Genomic DNA, 19,317 nt, shown 5'->3' with positions numbered 1-19,317 from the left:
TGGGGCTCCCTTGTTCCTATCTTTACCTGGGGCGGGCCGGGGGCGGGTGGTGGTTGGCAAAGACTATGTCATTTTCATTTTGTTCTTCAGGGTACAGAATGCCCGGCACAGGATTCAACATTCAGGAGAAACTCAGCAAGTGTTTATGGGGTGAATGATTACCTAAATTATAAATATTCAATTTTGCCAATTGTCGATAAATGGGAAAATAGCATAAGGTATAGACTAAGGTAAGCCTGCCTGTCACTGTCAAGGACTATTTGAAATTATTCCTTTTTCACCACCATGTGGTAAACTCTCACTGTCTTATGAGCATTTCTGCACCCTTTCCCTGCCCTGGGGAGACCAACCCATCCTCCAAAGCTGGTTCCTCAAGCTCAGAAAACCCAGTCTCCTGCATTAATGCCCTCTCCATAAACATGGGTTCACAAGAGGTAGAGGCTGCAGCTTTGGAGTGTCAGTGAGGTTCATGAACCACATGGAATTGAATGCAACATTTTGGGTGTATGTGCATTTTTCTAAGGAGCTGATCCATCGTATCTACGATAAGATTCTCCAAAGGCCCATGACCTCAAATGATTATAAGGGGGACTCAACTGAATGAAGATACCACCTCTTTGGGAAGGAGGTTCTACGGGAAGGAGGTCTTGCTTCTGAACTAATTTCTAACGATGGGGAGGTTGGATGGATAGTGAAGAGATCATCATGAGCTAGAATAAAAAAGGAAACAAATCAAACTTTGCTAGAGAGCATCCTTTGGGATGAGGTAGTCCCATAATGAACCAAGTCAAAGAGGACGCATTACTGGAGGTCTGGGGGAACCTCCTCTACTTCTGCACCTGCTCCCAGCTGCGGCTCAATGAGCGCTTGCTTTTTCAGCCGACACGCAACAGTGGAGCCCAGTGAAAGCTGTGAGCCTGAGCAAAAGCCCACGCTCGGGCCAGGAAACAAAATGGGTCCCAACACCTTCCTCTCAACCAGTGATCGCCAGCACAGGAAACAGAGCCCACCAGGGGGAACAAATCCCATGACTTCTTACCATTGTCATCACCAGAATCCGACTGGAAGGAGCTCAGGGACTGAACTTCTGAGTTGCTGCCTTTATTACTGCCTGCAAAGCAGGTCACTTCTCCTGGGTCATCAACCCCTTTGTCTTCGCGGACAGCCAGAGAGAAAGCAGAAATGACACTGGTTACCTTGTGCATATTTCCAGCCCTGTCCCCTGCCAGAGTTCACTTCTTGGGGCACTTTCATTTGCTTAGAGAAAATAATTTAGTGCACAATAGAAAATTGATTGTACCATCGGGGGCAAAGGTCTGTCAATCAAGAAATTTACATTATGGATTCGAAACCCTTAACCTGTGGTAAATGAGCTTCCAGATAGCTGACAGCCGAAAGTCGCTGTTCCATCCTCAAAGGGAAGCAACTAAGTGAAGAGGGAAGCCAGGATGAAGGGGCCGGGTTGCTCTTTGCCATTCAGAGTTAATTTAGATCATTTACATGAACTGATGTGGTGTCAACACCAGGTTAAATGAGATGACTTTTAAAATAGGGGTATAAATATTTTACAGGCAAGAATGCCGTTACACTTATCCGAACTGCTCTCTCTGGGGAGCGAGTGGAGTTCTCAGCTTTGCCTTCCAGAGGGCAGCACCACATCATTTTTGGGAATGACAGCATTCGGCACTCCGGAGGACAGCAGTCAGCGGTGTGGATGTGCCCTTAGTGACACACTTCCTCCTTCTTTGCCATACAAAGAGAGCCTGTGCGTGCACACACACACACACACGCTACAGGGCTACTTTCTTATTTGATGGACTAAAAGAAGCGATAAAAACAACCCATATCTTGAAGTTGTCAAGTGAAAAATGAATGAGTCGCCCAGAGACTGTCTCGCCAGCTAGCTCTGCCTTGCTTAACAAAGGGGGAAATGTAGTCGATAAAAGCTCAACAGTACTTCGGGGGGACACGTGAGTTTTGGCCTGAGGTGGATTCTGGAAATAAAGCTGTCACATTACGAAGTGGGTGGAGGGAACAGATCACCAGGAAAAGCTTCAAATCATCACGGAATGTGACGGTATGAAGAGACGGGGACTCGTGATTAAGGGAACAGTTGTCCTTCTTCATGACTAGAGAAATCGCTGTTTCTTCCACAAAGCGTGCAGGCACTGCAGCTCTGCATCTGCCATCAGAGGCTGAAGCCACAGCAAAACGATGAGTTGGATAAGCAACCGATACAAGTGGACAGAGATGCCAGGGAGATATTCACCTTCCAACAGCCACGTGGCAGAAAACATGTGCCTTGGAAAAGCACAAGGTGGGCACCAGGCTTAGCCCTGAACCCAAGGAAGGAAATGGCAAATGATCCACCCTGGTTGAGTATAGTGCTGTCCACAAAACTCCTTTCTCCACTCTTCCATTTATTCAAAATCTTCATTGCTAAATAAAAGGAGGCTTTCTACTAACCAGGGGATTGGCAAGGCTGCAGTAAAGTCTAACTCTACCAATACTTCGAGTGGGAATATATTTATGGTTAAATTCCAAGGGGAAGGACTTGAAGTATAAGTGTTTCTACTCAAAGGTGGAGTCAGCAGAGAGCATAGCTGGAGTGGTACTAGAATAGAGGCTGTCCTCCATCATCAGGAGACCCTCTCCCTCTCTTGTCCCTCTCCCTCCTCCCTGGTAAAGCTCCCAAGAGCGGTCTGGGTAAAAGCACAGGCTTTGGACCCTGATGCACCAGATGCCAATCCTCATCCCTCCCTTTCCTAGTTACCGCTCTAAGGCAAGTCATTTCACTTATCCACTCCTCCAGTTGGCACCCATGTGGGGCAGCTGTGGGGATTTAAGGAGACGATCCAGCACACGGCAGTGGTGGTTTCTCATGTTCATCTGCTGCCTCTGTTTTCTCACCAAATCTCTTCGTCCTTAACCCTTGCATGCTGAACTCTGTCTTGAGGACTCATTGGGATATTCTTGAGATCACTAAGAAACTTCTAGGTGTCAAGTGCAGTATTTTTTTAAGACTGTGTCTTCCTTGATGGTTTTACGGTGCTCAACCCTGCTGACCTTATTGGTAGTCTTGGCTTCTGCTTGGCTGCCCTTTCCGCTTTCCTTGCTCTCTTTTTGTTGACATGTGTTTGTTTCCCTTCCTGGCCCCAACTCCCTGCCCACCTCCCACATGCAGGCATCTCCAAGATTCTTTCTGAGGCCCAGATTGACCATCGTCTCTCTGTTCCTGCTCCCTCGGTGAGCTCACACTCTCAGAGACTCAATCATTTTGCATGTAGTCGGTGTCCAAACTTTCACCTCTGGCTGCCTTCCTCCTAAACAACAGAGCCGGACACCCTCAGGTAACCCCTCACGTGTCCCCTGCACTAACTGAGCTGCTTCCTGTTCCCATTAGGCCCTCTCCAATAGTTTCCTACTCCAATCTTACTCATGCTTAAAGACACCAGTAGGAATGCCCCCATCCTTCATGGAGATGCCCTTTATCTCCTTGGGTGCACGTGCTTTCTAGCTCCATTTGAAACCAGCCTCCCCCCTCCCCCTTTACCCCGACATACATCATAGTACTGTAATCCTAGCCTTTGGAAACTCCTGCTACCCAGGGTGTCACTGCTGCTCGAATATAAAGCCATTAGGCCTGATGAAAAGTCATAGGATACAACGGAGCTTGGCTTAGTTTCATTCTGACTGATGTTAGGACAGAGAAAACAATCACCACCTCTCCCCAGATGTTCATGAGGACAACTAAATGGTCTCTCTGCTCCCTTCCCTCTTTGGTCCTATTTAGTCTCTTCTCCATGGATCAGTCAGAGCCATCTTTTAAAAATGTAAATTAGATCAAGCTACTTACCTGATTCAAAACTGCATTAGTGTTGCTGTTAAAATGTATCCACTCTCCCCACTGCTCACCAAGCTTCAACTACATTGACCTTGTCTATGCTCTTCAATATACTAAAGTCTTTCCCACCCCAGGGCCTTTGCACTTGTGGCTCTTCCCTTTGCCTAGAATTCTGCTGTATGAAGCCAAAAGGAGAGGGATCTAGCAGCTACCTGGACCACTTTTCCTGCTTCTGGTTCACCTTCTTGTTTCCAGGACCCTGCATTCCAGCCAAACAGAAGGACTTGCTTTTCTTCTGATCGTGTGGGTGCCTCTATGTGGTGGAACGCCCTCCTTTTCCTGGACCTTGGATCCACCATGGTCCAACCCAAATGTCCCTCTGCTCCCCTCAATCCTTCACCCTAAGACTAGAAATACTCTCTTCTGACCTTCCATAGCACACTTCCTGTATATCACGTAAGTGGCTACGCTGCTTGTTTTATTGCCAATGGTGTGCTATTGTGAGAAGAGCGTGGGTTCTACCTAAATGGGAAAAGAATTTGAAAAAAATAGATACAGGTATATGTATAACTGAATCACTTTGCTGTACACCTGAAACTAACACAACATTGTTAATCAACTATACGCCAATATAAAATAAAAAGTTTTTTTTAATTAAAAAAAAAAAAAAGAAGAAGAGCATGGGTTTTCGAGGCTGGCAGCCCTGTATTGGAGTACCAGCTTCCTCTTACTAGCTGTGTGACCTTGGGCACCTTATGTATGTTCTCTCGAGCCTCATTTTCCCCATCTGTAAACGGGGAGAAGAACCAGGGCAATATTTCAGGGCTCGTGTGAACATTTAGGGTCAGAACATGTCCTACTGAGAGCTCTGTGCCTCCGGGGTGCTCTCCCTTCCCGAATTTCCTTCCAGTAAACACGAGCGGAAGAAATAATGATGCATTACTACTTCCGACTCACTTTCTGTTCCGGCCTCCCAGCCATTCTTCCGGATGGAATCGCAGTCAGAACGGCAGGGGGACACGGCGGGGAGGTTGGGGGCCACACTGCACACGACCACACCCCGCCTGGCCGTCAGGATGCGCGGTGACTCGGGGTGAAATGTAGTCATCTCCTGGTGCTCGCCGCCCAGCCCGTCCACGATCTTGTCCAGGTTGCTCCTGGAGTCGCTCTGGAAGCACGGGGTGTAGGCCATGGGGCGCACGGGGACCTGCGGGGGCCCCACCTCCTGGTAGACGTTGCGGCTGTCCCCGCCACCCCGCAGGTTCCGGAACGGAATGCCGTTGCTCTTGTTGAGCAGGGCGGCCGTGGCAGGGTCCTGCACCAGGGTGATGTTGTTGCGGGAGTAGTTCTTGCGGAAGACCTTCTTGCGGAAGACGATGAAGAGGACGATGAGGACGAAGATGACGAAGAGGACCACGGCGATGCCGATGAGCTCCTCCTTCCCCACGTACGAGTGGCCGGCCTGGATGTTGGGTACCACGACGGGCCGCAGGCCGCAGTACTGCCCCACGTAGCCTGGTGTGCAGTTGCAGAGGAAGGAGCCAAACACGTTCACGCAGGCGCCGCCGTTCTCACACGCCTCCCGCTCGCACTCGTTGACGTCCTCCTCGCACCTTGGCGACAGAACACACAAAAGCCCCCTCTCAAACATCGCGACCTGCGGACGTTCCTTTTTAAACCGACATCTTTAAAAGATAAAAAAGCACCTAAAGGGTACCTGAAGCAAGACAAAAATGATGCAGTGTATATGGGAGGTGGGTGAGCATTTATGCGCCCACCATAGACCCCGGGGATCATCATGCATTAAGGGATTTCTCCCAATGCAATCTCTCCCATATTCTGACCCTACCGGGTCGGAGGAAGGAAACGGCTGCCATGGGAGAGAAGAGAAGGAGGAGAAAAAGAAACCACAGATGCTGTTGAAGACGTACTGGTCTCCAAATGCTCAGGGCCAGGTGCGTCTCAGAACGTAAAATTTTGCAATTTTAGAAATGACATACAGTACGTATCTTTCATATTATGTAGAATACCCACCCCATCCCAGGCACTGGTGCTGACATAGGACCCATAATCAAATATGCCAGTGTTTCTACAGTAAAACATATGGATATTCACAATACATGAGGGAAATAAAGACTAGAAGTAGCCTCAGAATGGGTTTGGCTGATTTTGCCACCAAATTCGTTTGCCACGAATTTATCCTCAGTCCTTTTAGTTCTCAGAGCTTTGGGGATTGTAGAGCTACACTTAAAGAGCTGTGAAGCTAGATACCCTATATAGAGTTTCCAGGGAGGAGAAAGTTTTTGGTTCTGACATTTCTCTCTAATAGATACAGTCATTTTTGGTCTCTCTGGGAAGCAGGGGTAATAGGGCGTATGTAGGCAGTGGGTGGAGGACGACATAGCATCGTATCTTCTGGACTCTATGCTTATGTTAAAGGCTAATGCTAACGCAGATTATCAGTAAAAATGATTAAAGCATTCTAATGAAAAATAAATCAATTTTATTCTCTTTAAAGCAATCCATGACTTGTTTTGAGTATAATTATAAGGCAAACATGTAAGTCTTACTCTTTCTTAGTTTAACACTGTTTAAGAACATAGATCTTTTCTCTTCCCTGTCCTCTACTTCCCCAGTTGTTCTGATATGTTCATTTTAAAAGGCCCGATCACTTATATCTTTGGTAATCCACCTTTTAAAATGTAGTCAAATGTCTCTAATTTGAACAGATTGAGGCCAGGTCAGCTGGAAATTAGTCAGAATCATACAGTATTTAAAAATAAATGCAGCTTTATTACTTTAAATTACATCCAACAATTCAAAGTCAGCTAAGTATTTCCTGGTAAAGTCCTCGGGAGATTTACTTTAATGAATACATAAGACTGATCTGTAATTAGAATATCACTTTGCTTGAGATTACATATATATATATATATACTTCTAAAACCATCAAGGATGGTTGAAAGCGGTGTTTTACTAAGAACTTAAAACATTCCCTTTCCATTCGGCTCACACTTTAATTTCCCTCCTCCTTGGGGGAAAAAAGATTTGCAAAGGAAACGTAAGTTTTCAGTTTCTCAGAATGATCATAAAACGCTAGAAAGTAGAGTCCAGTTTATGAGTTCTGGGGAAATGGATAGTATATCTGCCTCAGAGCTATACTGGAAATATTAGGGGTCAGAGAAGACTTTCTTTAAAAGAATTGTTTTCCTGATTACAGAACACATAGTAATTGTATAAATTTTTGAAAATATAGAGAAGTATAAAGTAAAAATATAATTAACCCATAACCCCACTACCCAGAGATAATCCCTGATAACATTTTAGTCATTTGTAAGCATGCTTTATATTCAGATATTAACCCTTTGCCCATCCTATTAGTGGTGAATATTTTATGCCAGTTAGTTTTTGTTTTTTTTTAAATATTTATTTATTTGGCTGTGCCGGGTCTTAGTTGCGGCACGCGGGATCTTCATCGCCGGTGCGGTGTCTTTAGTTGCAGCGTGCGGGATCTTTTTTAGCTGTGGCATGCAGGATCTAGTTCCCTGACCAGGGATTGAACCCGGGCCCCCTGCATTGGGAACGTGGAGTCTTAACCGCTGGGCCACCAGGGAAGTCCCAATCCCAGTTAGTTTTTTACTGTTTGGTTTTCTTAGCAACAAGAAGCAGCGTAGAGAAAGACTAATTGCACAATCTCACTTACGTGACTCCAGTGAGCCCAGCTTTGCAATTGCAGATGAAAGTGTTTCCTATGGGGTCACAGGAGCCTCCATTCCGGCAGGGGTTTGGGAAGCAGGCTGTGATCTCCGATTCACAGTTTCTCCCGGTGAACTGGGAGAGACAGGTACACTGATAACCTGGAGAAACAGAGGAGCTCATGAGCCATGGATGCCACTGGTAATGCTCAGAATGCACGGACTCGGCCACATGTGGCCTCCTAATTCCTCTGAATCAAATCTTAGGCAGGGCCCAAATTCCCAAGATGATTAGCAAATTGGTTATTTTGAACTTGGAACCCATCTTGCCACAAAAATGCCAAGTAATGGTTTGGAGCTTGTGCTAATCCACAAAAATTCACCTAATTAATCACATACGTGAATGCTACTGAGAATGGTAAGCGACACCCAGGGAACAGATCCCAAGAACAGAAACGAGGTTGGGGCGGAAGATGCTTTCCCCACCAGGCTGCTACTGTAAAAGGCAGGATGTCTCCACGTAGGAGTTTATCGTAGGTACCACACCCATTTCATTAGAACTCATTCTACAGTAGCTTCCTGAGAAGGGGTTCATAAGAAGTCAATGTTGTGAGACCTTGCACATGTTTTTACTCCACCCTCACACTTCTTTGATAATTAAGTTACGTATGGAATTCTAAGCAATTCCCTCTATGTTACTTTTGAGAAATCCAAAGTTGTTTTGGTTCCTGAAGTTTGTGTGTGACCTAGTTTCTTTTTGTCGCTAACAGTTTGGAGGCGCTTCTCCTGTCCCCAACAATTTTCTGAGCTTTCACAATGATGTACACTTAACTTGAACCAGTACTGGGCTCTCACAATCTGGAAATTGTGAAACTTTGGGAAATTTTCTTTATTGCATTGATGATTTCCTTTGTTTTCTCTATTCTGTTTTTATGGAAGTTTTATGGTTTGGATCTTAGATCATTTGGATCTTTCTTTAATTTTATCTTTCTCTCTCATGTTACACCTCTGTGGGCTTTTGCTTTACTTTCCCGAGAGAGTTTCTCATCTTCTGAAACTTTTATTGAGATTTTCATTTATGTTGTCATAAATAGTTTCTTTCAAGTTGCTTTTCTCTGTTTCTGTGATTTGGTCTCTGTGAAGGTAGATTTTATGTATCAAGCTGATTAGGCTATGGTGCCCAGTTATTGGTCAAACACTAGTCTAGATGTTGCTGTGAGGGTATTTGTGAATGTGATTAACGTTTACAATCAGTTGACTTTAAGTAAAGCAGATTACCCTACATAATGTGGGTGGATTTTATCCATTCAAAAGAAGGCCTTAAGAAGAAGGAATTCTGCCTCAAGACTGCAACACAGAAATCTTGGCTGAATTTCCAGCTACGAGGATTTCAAAGTAAAGACTGAAAAATCTACTCTTCATGAATTTCCAGCCTGCTGTCCTGCCCTATAAATTTCAGACTTGCCAGCCCCACAATCCTGTGAGCAAATTTCTTAAAAATCAATCAATCAATCAGTCTATCTCTCTCTCTCTGCCTACCTATCTATAATCTATCTATCTATCTTTCCATCAATCATCTATCTATCCGTCTATCATATTGTTTCTGTTTCTCTGGAGAACCTTAATACAGTCCATATCTTCCGCATGAGAGGATTTCCTTTGTCTGGTAATCCTGGCTTATCAGCTCATATTGAAGAGTGGGGTTGAAGAAAGCTAGAAATCGAAATCTGATAGGAAGCTCTAAGCACATCAGTGGGGCTTGTCAACAACAATACTGTGTCAGTACCCTTGGGGTGGTCAAGGTTGGTTAATTTCCACGTTAATGGCTCTATCACCTGCCCAGAGGGAGGGTAAAGGCCTGGTTTCTAATGTTTGGGGGAGTGGGTGGTAGTAGAGGAAGGGTATTTGTGGGTCTCAGCATCCAACGAGCACATCATATTTACTTTGGTTTGCAAATAACCATCCTCACTCTTATTTGAAGGGCTCTTGGGCTAACCTCTGCTCCCCAAGTGGTCAGTGGCTGATGCTGGGATATTGTAGATTGATCTCTATAGGTGTAAGATAGCTAATAATCTATAGATTGAAATACAGCATGCTCTCATGGACGTTTTACTGAATCCACACTCCAGAGAACTCTCACATACAGGAGGACATTATGACTGTGTGTGGGTGTTCACAGGTTTGGAGAGAGAAGGACTCATCTTCAGGAGGCAAGTGGAAGAGGCAAGAGAGAAATCTTTACATTCCTAAGAGGAAGGAACTGGGTAGTCCCAGCCTCCCTGGTACTAAGAACCCAGAGGGCCAGAGGTTGAGGCTCTGAGAGGGAGACGTAACACTCTTGAATGCAACACCAATGAAACACCAGGGAACTAATGTATAAGGAAAGACCACTGTTGATTCAAACTGTGTCCAGAGACGGGCGGCCTGAAGTCTATGGGCAGGATGCAATAGTCTGAGGTCTGCTTGCTTCAGATTATGCTGCTGACTTGGGGTAATTTTTTTTCCAATTTGGCAAGTTGCTCACCTAAATGGAAGTGGGGATTGCTGAAAGCAGTTGGAACTGGGAAAAATGCTTCCTTATGTCACCTGGCTAGTCTTTGGTGAGGATGGCATGCCATTTAGAGGGAGAGTGACTTGTGAGGATGAATTCAATTCCTTTTAAGACTAAAGGGAGGGGGCGGAACAACCACAGTACGGGAATCTGCAAAGCAGGGCAGTGATGAGGAGGGAGGGCAGTCGGGAGGGGGAACCTAAGGCAAGGTGGGTCAGCTCAGGTACAACTCCTCCCTCTCCAGCTCCTATTTGACAAGCCCTGGCCTTTTCTCAAATAAAACCATAGCAGCAGTAGTCGGGGGGCCAGGGAGGGGCAAGGAGGAACTGTCTGGAAATAAGGGACATTGGAATCACTATCATGGAAACTGGATTCTAACGAGGGTCATGGGTTTGATTACTTTGATTGGGTGTCTCTGTGCCTTGGAAAATCAGAATTTAAAATGAGGCACTCCCTCTAATGCACTATTTTACTCTCACACATTTCCTTCTGCATTTTGTCATTTTCATTATCTTCTGGGATATCTAGTGCTACTTGAGGCAGACGCCAGCCTGACTGATTAAGCCATTCACTGAGTGTCTAAGCCATCGGCAGTGGTGGGCTGGAGCTGACTCATCTAGGGTTGGGGGTACTGACTTTTAAGTATTCAGGAATTTGGCAGACAGTTATTAAACCACTGGTAGCCTGACGCCAGCCAGGCTGGGAATATTTACACCACAGAAATCAGCAAACACTGCAGATCAGAGCTTTTGTTTTTAGAGAGTTGGTTTTCCAGCACACCTCTGAAATAGGGACTGGGGATACAAAGACAGAAAAACACCATCGACGAGCACAGAGAGCACTGCAAACCTTGCACGAGGGAGAAGTCCTGTTCTACCTCTGAGAAAACTAGCTGTCCATTTTGAAGAAGACGATGATGATGGTAGCTAACACTTAGTGACATTTATTATGGACCAAGAACAGTTCTAAGCACTTTACATGTATTAACTCATTTAAATCTTAAAACAAGCCTACGATAAAGGTACTATTATTATTCCAATTTTATAGATGAGGAAACCAGGGTACAGAGAAGTAGATTCCTTATTTGCAGTCATGAAACTAGTGTAGACTTGAACCCCTGTAGTCTGGCTCCAGAGTCCTGAGTATTATCCTGAATTGTAAGTTTAACAATCATACTTCATTACACTCTGTATCTGGATTTCTCTGTTTATTGAAAAGAGAAGCAAACTTTCTAGAATCTGTTCTCGTGATGTCAAACCCATGGGACAAGGGAGGCGGAGACCCTTTTGAAGAAATCTTGCCTAAAAGCAAGAAAAAACTTTAAATTTGGAGGGATTTTTATGTCAATATGATGAAAGGGAAAAGCAATTGGATTTTAAAAAGTGGTCAGATTTTTTTTTTTAATGAAAGAAAAGTTATATTTGCTATTTAGCCTTTGTGAAAGAGGCTTGTTGATAAAATTAACCTGTTCTAACGAAGCATTATTTATGATCTCATTATCCTGGCCTGGGCCTTATTATTAATAATTCTTAAAATGTCAACAAGTCTGCCATAATGATACTAAGTGATGTAATGTCTAAAATCACTTTGTCATTCTATGAAGGATCACAATAATCCCATGAAAGAAAAATAAGAGGCCCCATTAACATCCCTGGGGGTGATGGAGAGAATAGTGGCTTAGTTCAAGTATGTATAGCTAGTAAATGATGAGTTTGAACTTGAATCCAGGCTTTCAGATTCTCAAATCTTTCTACAAGACCGTATTGGCATTGGAACTTGTCAGTAAGCCAGAACTCACAACTTACTAGGAATCAGGAGGGGCTTGTAGTTACTCCCCACAACTCTCCAGGGAGCCAATGAGATGCAGTGAGATGGACAGCATCAGACAGCCTTCTGGGAGCCAAATAATCATCAAATAATAAAGATAATAGCATAATAAAGCTTCTGCTCTCCCAAAGCATTACCATATGTTGATATAAAACACAAATAGAGGGAACAGAATTCCCAAAGATAGCCAGGCATTATTTGATCACAAATAATATTTTAACACTTCTGTGAATGAAAAAGAAAAATAAAATTCAGTGGATAATTTCAAAGTCTTATTAAAAAGAGTAGATTTTTTGTCTTGGGTTGGGGGAGAATGTCAAATAACTATCACCAAGAACAACAGCTTATTATGTGCTAGGAAAAATGCTAAGAACTTTCCATGCATTATGTCACTTAATACTTGACAACAACCCTCTGCTGAAAGTACTATTATTTTACAAAAGGGGAACTGAGGCTTACATAAGATTGTTTGCCCAAAGTTACACAGTCAGTAAGTGGCAGATGCTACTTCATACCAGTTTCCAGATTTAAAAAAGATAACTGTTACACTAGCACTGAAATACACATTAAAAACAAACAATGCCATAGCTTCTCTCCTCTCAAATCCTTGTGAAATGAAAAGTGTATTTTATTTTATTTAAAAAAAAATTTAACATTTTTATTGGAGTATAACTGCTTTGCAATGCCGTGTTAGTTTCTGCTTTATAACAAAGTGAATCAGCTATACATATACATATATCCCCACATCTCCTCCCTCTTGCGTCTCCCTCCCACCCTCCCTATCACACCCCTCTAGGTGGTCACAAAGCACCGAGCTGATCTCCCTGTACCATGCGGCTGCTTCCCACTAGCTATCTAGTTTACATTTGGTAGTGTATATATGTCCATGCCACTCTCTCACTTTGTCCCAGCTTACCCTTCCCCCTCCCCGTGTCCTCAAGTCCATTCTCTACGTCTGCATCTTTATTCCTGTCCTGCCCCTAGGTTCTTCAGAACCATTTTTTTTTTTAGATTACATATATATGTGTTACCGTATGGTATTTGTTTTTCTCTTTCTGACTTACTTCACTCTGTATGACAGACTCTAGGTCCATCCACCTCACTACAAGTAACTCAATTTCGTTTCTTTTGATGGCCGAGTAATATTCCATTGTATACATGTGCCACAGCGAGAAGTGTATTTTAAAGCCTTGTCTCAAAGCTGTGCTCCTGTTTACAATCCTTCTAGTTACAGCCGATACAGATGGTTTTGAAATCTGCACCCAGATGAACTTAAAATGCCCCCTCCTTTCCTTGCTCAAAGAAGAACATCGCAAAACCTATTAAATGCAAAAATAGAAATGGTTTGAGCAATTATAGAGTGAATTTGGGTTGTGTAGGCAAATCATCAAGATAATTCCTATCTTACTCCTTTGACTTAGTTAAGTCATGTTCCGACCTGATTCCTCCAAGTAATGGCGTCCACCTTTGGCCCCGGTCACCTGGGGTAGGTGAACATCATTCTGATCCGGTCTGGCTGCCTTGATAAGGAAACATCTACCTTCCGCACAAAGGTGGAAATAATGACAGATGTGCGACTAGCACTTGGGATCTGAAGTCAGCGTCAACCACTATGCTTGCTGAATCATGACTGCGTTTAGATACTCCAGGAACTTTACAATCTGGGGAGGCAGCTGTGATGTGGTGGGTACGTGTCTAAGTTCTGGCTGTTCCTCACCAGCTGGGTGTGATCATGGCCGAGCCGCCTGAACTCTAGGGACGTCCCTGTTTTTATCTGATCATTAAGCCTCACTAATACCCACCTCAGAGGGGATAATAAGGTTTCTGGATTCATCAACCACAATGCAGCCCACAAACATTAGGTGCTTTATTGTTGTAATTACCGTAATTACTATGGATTCTGAAATCAGCTTCCTTTCTGGGTTGCTCATAAACCAAACAAAAGAAAGCCATGGGAGTTTTTTCACTCTGACTTTCAGGCTGAATATTGGGAAGTACTGAAACTTCTAGTCTACGTGAATCTCAATGAGTTTGAGAAAACTGGTGGCCACATTATCACATGAGATGTTAATCCTAGGTGGAGTAAGCTTAGCTGAGGACTATGGCCTCTGTCATTACTTCACCCTCTCAACTTGTAGTCACTCTGACTTTCCTCTTTCACCAAGCAGGGTCCACGCAATACCTTTAGACCTTGTAAGATGAAAACCTTTGCAGGCGAGACCTCTAACTTCCCCTAGGAAAGCTGGCTCACATTTCACATATTGTATATTGGGCCGAACCTCCAATACTTTCCTTGAGGACCTGGAAACATTTAATGTGTTAACATTAAGCACAAAGTAAATTTTCACCTTCTGGCATGTTCTTTTGTGTCTGCACATAACCTGGCTGCTTTAGGGTTTTGAGGTTTTCTATTAATATCAATATTATATTATTAACGCTGTTACCATGAGGCTGTTCTAAAGTACCAAAAAAAAATTACCTCAGTCTTTAGAAGAAAGTCACCCAGAAAAAAAAAACTTTTTCCCCATAAGCTGCAAAGCTCAGTCAAATTTGTCCATAGTATATTATCTGGGAGCCTGGCTTTTCCCTTCTCTGTCCCCCTGTGCTCAGTGGGCCAGTGGGCTGAGCACATACAGGGAACCTGTCTAATTCCCTTAAGGCAACTGTGAAGGGAGGGAGGCCACATAAGTGGATCCATTGGTCACAGAGACAGCAACACAGAGAATTTAACACAGAGCTTGACACAAATCAGGCACTTGATTAAAGTCTGATAGACTGAATTAATCTAGACACTTACAAGTTAGGGGCCCAAAATACTCAGCAAAATGATGTGCTACTCAAAGCAGCACAGGTCACTCTGTAGCTGAAGATGCTTCTATGCCCAACTATTAACAAAATTTGGGAACTTGTTGTTTTATGCACCTTGCTTAGAGGGAGTAGGTATGCACTATTACTTTTATCTTTGAAAGGGGGCTCAGGTGACCCCAAACTTCTGACTGTCTGGGGAACAAAGTTCAATCTTTACACTAAATCAATTATTAAAAATGCAGGCTGTGCATCTGACATTCAATTTCTGAATGTCCTGTGTCTCCTGGAATTCACTGATTCACATTCTGACAAATACAGAGTTTACTGGGATTCCCAAATGTCAATGGTTCTCAAACTCAGAATTGCATAGAACTATCTTGGAGGCTTGTTAAAAACAGAGATGCCCAAATTCCACTTTTGCAGATTCTGAGATTCTGATTCGTAGGTTTGGGTCTTTTTCTTCCTCCAAAGTTTTCACTGAGAAATTTTTTTTGGTGGTAAATTCAGGAACTTGCAAATACAACTCAGTGACCTAGCGGAAGGTTCCTCGGATGTGGACAGCAGATGACAGAGGCAAGTCAATAGATTCTCCTTTCCCCTTAACAACCAAGAGACTCTTCTATAACAAGGTCTTGTTATAATCAGGTCCTCAGATGGTGCAGAGGCACCTTGGAGTTTGAGAACCACTATATACAGCACACGAAAACAGAAAAGAACTCATTTCTTTTTTGGGTTTCAGGGCAGTTCAGAGACAGAGAGAGAAATCAGCGTATCACCTAGGGATATTGTTAAAGTACAGATTCTGATTCATTCTGAGATGCTGCATTTTTAGCATTTTTAACATTTCCGGTGATACAGCTGCTGCTGGTCCCTGGAACACACTTTGAGTAACAAGGGTTAAGAGCATAGGCTGGGGGGCTGGGCAGGGGTGGGGAGGAGTTCCACAAACCTGGATCACATCCTGCTTCCTCACTTTACTAACTGTGTGATGTTGGGCTGGTTACTTAACCTCTCTGGCCTGTTTCTTTATCTGAAAAATGGGGGTTGAAGGGAGCAAAGAATCGTACCGATCCAGAGTACTGGGGTGAGAACTGTGTCACAGCACAGGTAACACAGTACCGAGCACACAGTAACAAAATGACAAACTAACAAATGGAACTCTACCATCGAAAAAGTTATCAACTTCTCATTTTAAGAGTTAAGCTTGCAGTCTCATGACAGCCATCTGAATGACTATTTCTGGCCTGGTAGTCATCAGTGGCTGCCTTGCTTCGCCAAATTATAGTTTAGCCTCAACTTGGCTTTCCGTTCATGGGCTTGAGCTGAGCAGGATAAAGCACGAAGGACTGGGGCCTCCTTTTCAGATCGTGGGTGTTCACTGGGCTGTTGCCCACCCACTGGGTCTGGAAACGCAGGGGTCATGATGGGACTAGGCCATTTCTTTTCCATGGTGGTTGCTATTTCCAGTTCATGTTTATGAAATACATATAATTTTAAGGCTTTACTGAGAGAGAGCCTTCCCTCTGTGGTTGATTTACAGAGTCATATTTACCCTCTTATTACAAGTCAGAGTTCTGGGCTTTGACTCCCCTGGGGTCCCCGTGGCTTGCTCCTGGGACAGTCAGAGGGATAACCCTGGTCAGATCTGCTGACCATGCCATTCCAAGCTAGCAGACTCGGCTTCCTTGCCCCTTATGCCGAGGGTCTGATTGGGTTTGGAGGTGGCTGGAGCAGAATCCTGCTTCTCTGAAAGAAATCTGCTTCTTGCTGTGGGTTGCCTGCTTTTAAAACCCTGAATGCTCTGGAACAAGGGCCTGGTGCTAGGATTGTCACCATTAGAGAGTGGAGTCTGTGACCAGGAGAGCCAATGACCAATACCCCATCATTCTTGAAGGGCCAAGAGAATGATTATGCTAAAATATGTGTCATGGAATTTTAGAGCAACACAGAACTCAGGGTTCCAACAACAGCAAGATGTTCAAACCATTAACTTGTGTTATCAACATTCTCATGCACATGGAGTCATTTTAAGCACCTCCCTCTACTTTCTCCAGCTCACATTTCCTATTTGAATACTCCATGCATCCTAGACTTCGATCTGGGGAAGCAAGACTCTTTTCCTGTGATTAGATACCCTGGTAGCCCGAGGGAATTCTTCCAGGCATGAATATCCTTTCATTAATGACTCAGTATTATTGTTCTTTTTAAACCATCACTCACAACTAAGATGACTTTTCCTTTATTTTAAATGAGCTCATAATTAGCTAAATACTTTCATAGATACGAGGTAAAGGGAAAATTGTTGGTTCTTCCTTTTCTTGCTCCTCCCATCCCTCCCTACTATTTGGCACCAACTTAGGGAATTTGCAGACAGGATACGGGGACCTAGCAAGAATTCCTCTGATAATGGGGGCAAGAAAATGGATTCTCTCTCCTCTTTTCTTAGAAGCCAAACCCGCAATCCTGACAGCCAGGAAGCAGGTAGGTACCTCCTCACACATCAGAAGAGGGCTCCTGGACTCCCCTGGTGGTGCAGTGGTTAAGAATCTGCCTGCCAATGCAGGGGACACGGGTTTGATCCCTGGTCCAGGAAGATCCCACATGCCACGGAGCAATGAAGCCCGTGCACCACAACTACTGAGCCTGCGCCCTAGAGCCCACAAGCCACAACTACTGAGCCTGTGTGCTGTAACTACTGAAGCCCTTGCGCCTAGAGCCCATGCTCCGCAAAAAGAGAAGCCACCGCAATGAGAAGCCCGCACATCGCAACGAAGAGTAGCCCTCACTTGACGCAACTAGAGAAAGCCTGCACAAAGCAATGAAGACCCAATGCAGCCAAAAAAAAAAAAAAAAAAAAAAAGAAGGCTCCTGTGCCTTTGATTCCCCAGGGAAGCAACGGAAACACTCTTCCTGGATTTCCTGGTGAGTGGCCAGGAGTTTGGTGGCCCTGGGCTCAGTACTGCTGTGCATGAGAGCACGGTACTTCCCCATCTGGACCACACCCGGGGGCTGCTGAAATAAGGACCACTGGGTCCTCTCAACTAAACAGGTAGTAGGCTTGAGAGAAGGGAGTTGTATAGATGGAGGTGAGGAAAGACAATTTCTTTGTCTAAGGAAAACATTAGCCTCCTGGTACAAAGGAGAGACTTGAGCTGATAAAAGGCTTTACTCCCTTGGAAGAAAGAGTACCTCCCGAAGAATCCCAATCCCAATCCCAAGCTCAATCACAGGGGAAAGTGGGGAAGAGGGGACAAAGAGGAGTTTGAGAGAGGATGCAACCCATGGGTAAAGTTGGGTCCCTGGGGAGGGGAAAGCACGTTCTTTAGACCACGTGAAAAAGTATATGGCAGGTGGGTCCTCAGTCCTGAAATTTGGTTAAACCAAACGAGATTAAAAAAATAGAGGAAAACTGCTGTTTCTGATGTGGGTCATAGGGGTCATAGTCATTTAATGAACATACCTGCACTGAATATTTAGCTCAGGGATTTCATGGCAATTAAAAAATTAAAATGTACACTGAAGAAAAAGCAAGATTCCTCAGTCTTTTTCCTTAATACAGTGATTATTATTATTTTAAAGCCAACCCATTGTGGAAACCCATAGCTTTGCCAGCAAAAACAACGTCCTGCCATCGTTAAAAGTATGTTACAATTTGTGGCTATGTACCCAGCATTTGACATGGAGTGGTGTTCTATTTCAACCCAAATTTAATTACATGCTCCTTTTATATATCGTGGATGGCTCACACTAGCAGAATTGTTTTGCCTGGTGAAAAACTGGCCGTGACTTGTCATAATGGGCTGGTTTATAGAACCACTGAAGTATAGTTACTGCCCATCATTCAGGAATTATGGCACCATAACAACCCTTTATTTACATATACTGCTGAGACAGTAAAAACAGCAAATAGATTTCTTAAATCGAGACAGCAGAAATTTCCCCCCAGGGCACTTGGCCCTCATTGTGGCAGTAACATATGCAAGTCTAAGTAACTTTGTTGTCTGTGTTTCAGCACTGCATCATTTCATGGGCAGTTTATAACATTCTAATAATAAAATCGACTCTACATTTGGAGTTGGGCTTAACGAACATTAGATGGTAATGCACACAGCAGAATCTCTAAGTGATTTGTGAGGAAGGTTTAAATTTGGTAATCACACTCCCACTGAGAGGCTCTGCAGAGGGGCTAAAGTGGAATCAGTACTTAGGCTGTTGAGGTGGCAAAGCCTTCAACCAGGAGAGCGCCTGACCTAGTTTACATCAACACAGATCCTGCATCTGGGTAAAGTCAGGGAGGCTTTCATCGTCAGACTCCTAGGACTTAAATAATCTTGGCTTTTCCCTCAAACAATAGAAACCCTCTATAAATCTACACCACTCCTCCCCTCTTTTTTGGCCTACCCTGTTCTTTCTTTTTTCTTGATGATGTATCTCTGGGGGGAATTTTACAGGGGTAAAGTATCATTGCGCTCAATGACTGGTTTGTCCTGATATTTCATGTAAATTGCCCTCTCCTTATTCTTGACTTTCTAATCGTTCATAGAGTTGTCCCTAGACTTATTTATAATACACACGTTTTAAAAGCGTGCTCT

The 19,317-nt window shown here is 44.0% G+C and overlaps 1 protein-coding gene across 7 annotated transcripts in view; it reads right to left on the bottom strand.

Moving 5' to 3' along the window:
- Window positions 1–19,317, bottom strand: part of FAT3 (FAT atypical cadherin 3) — a 702,395-nt gene that overhangs the window by 8,278 nt on the left and 674,800 nt on the right. For all 7 annotated transcript variants that reach the window (XM_082340432.1, XM_082340440.1, XM_082340439.1 and 4 more), the window contains 3 exons: window positions 7,548–7,701; window positions 4,802–5,457; window positions 1,040–1,153 (listed from right to left, as the gene is read on the bottom strand). In XM_082340432.1, coding sequence (XP_082196558.1) covers window positions 1,040–1,153; window positions 4,802–5,457; window positions 7,548–7,701 — 924 coding nt within the window. The remainder of the gene's footprint in view (window positions 1–1,039; window positions 1,154–4,801; window positions 5,458–7,547; window positions 7,702–19,317) is intronic.

This window comes from Balaenoptera borealis (assembly GCF_965194805.1).
Source record: "Balaenoptera borealis genome assembly, chromosome: 11".
In the NCBI taxonomy this organism is placed as follows: Eukaryota; Metazoa; Chordata; class Mammalia; order Artiodactyla; family Balaenopteridae; genus Balaenoptera; species Balaenoptera borealis.
This window is presented reverse-complemented; position numbering and strand designations above follow the sequence as displayed.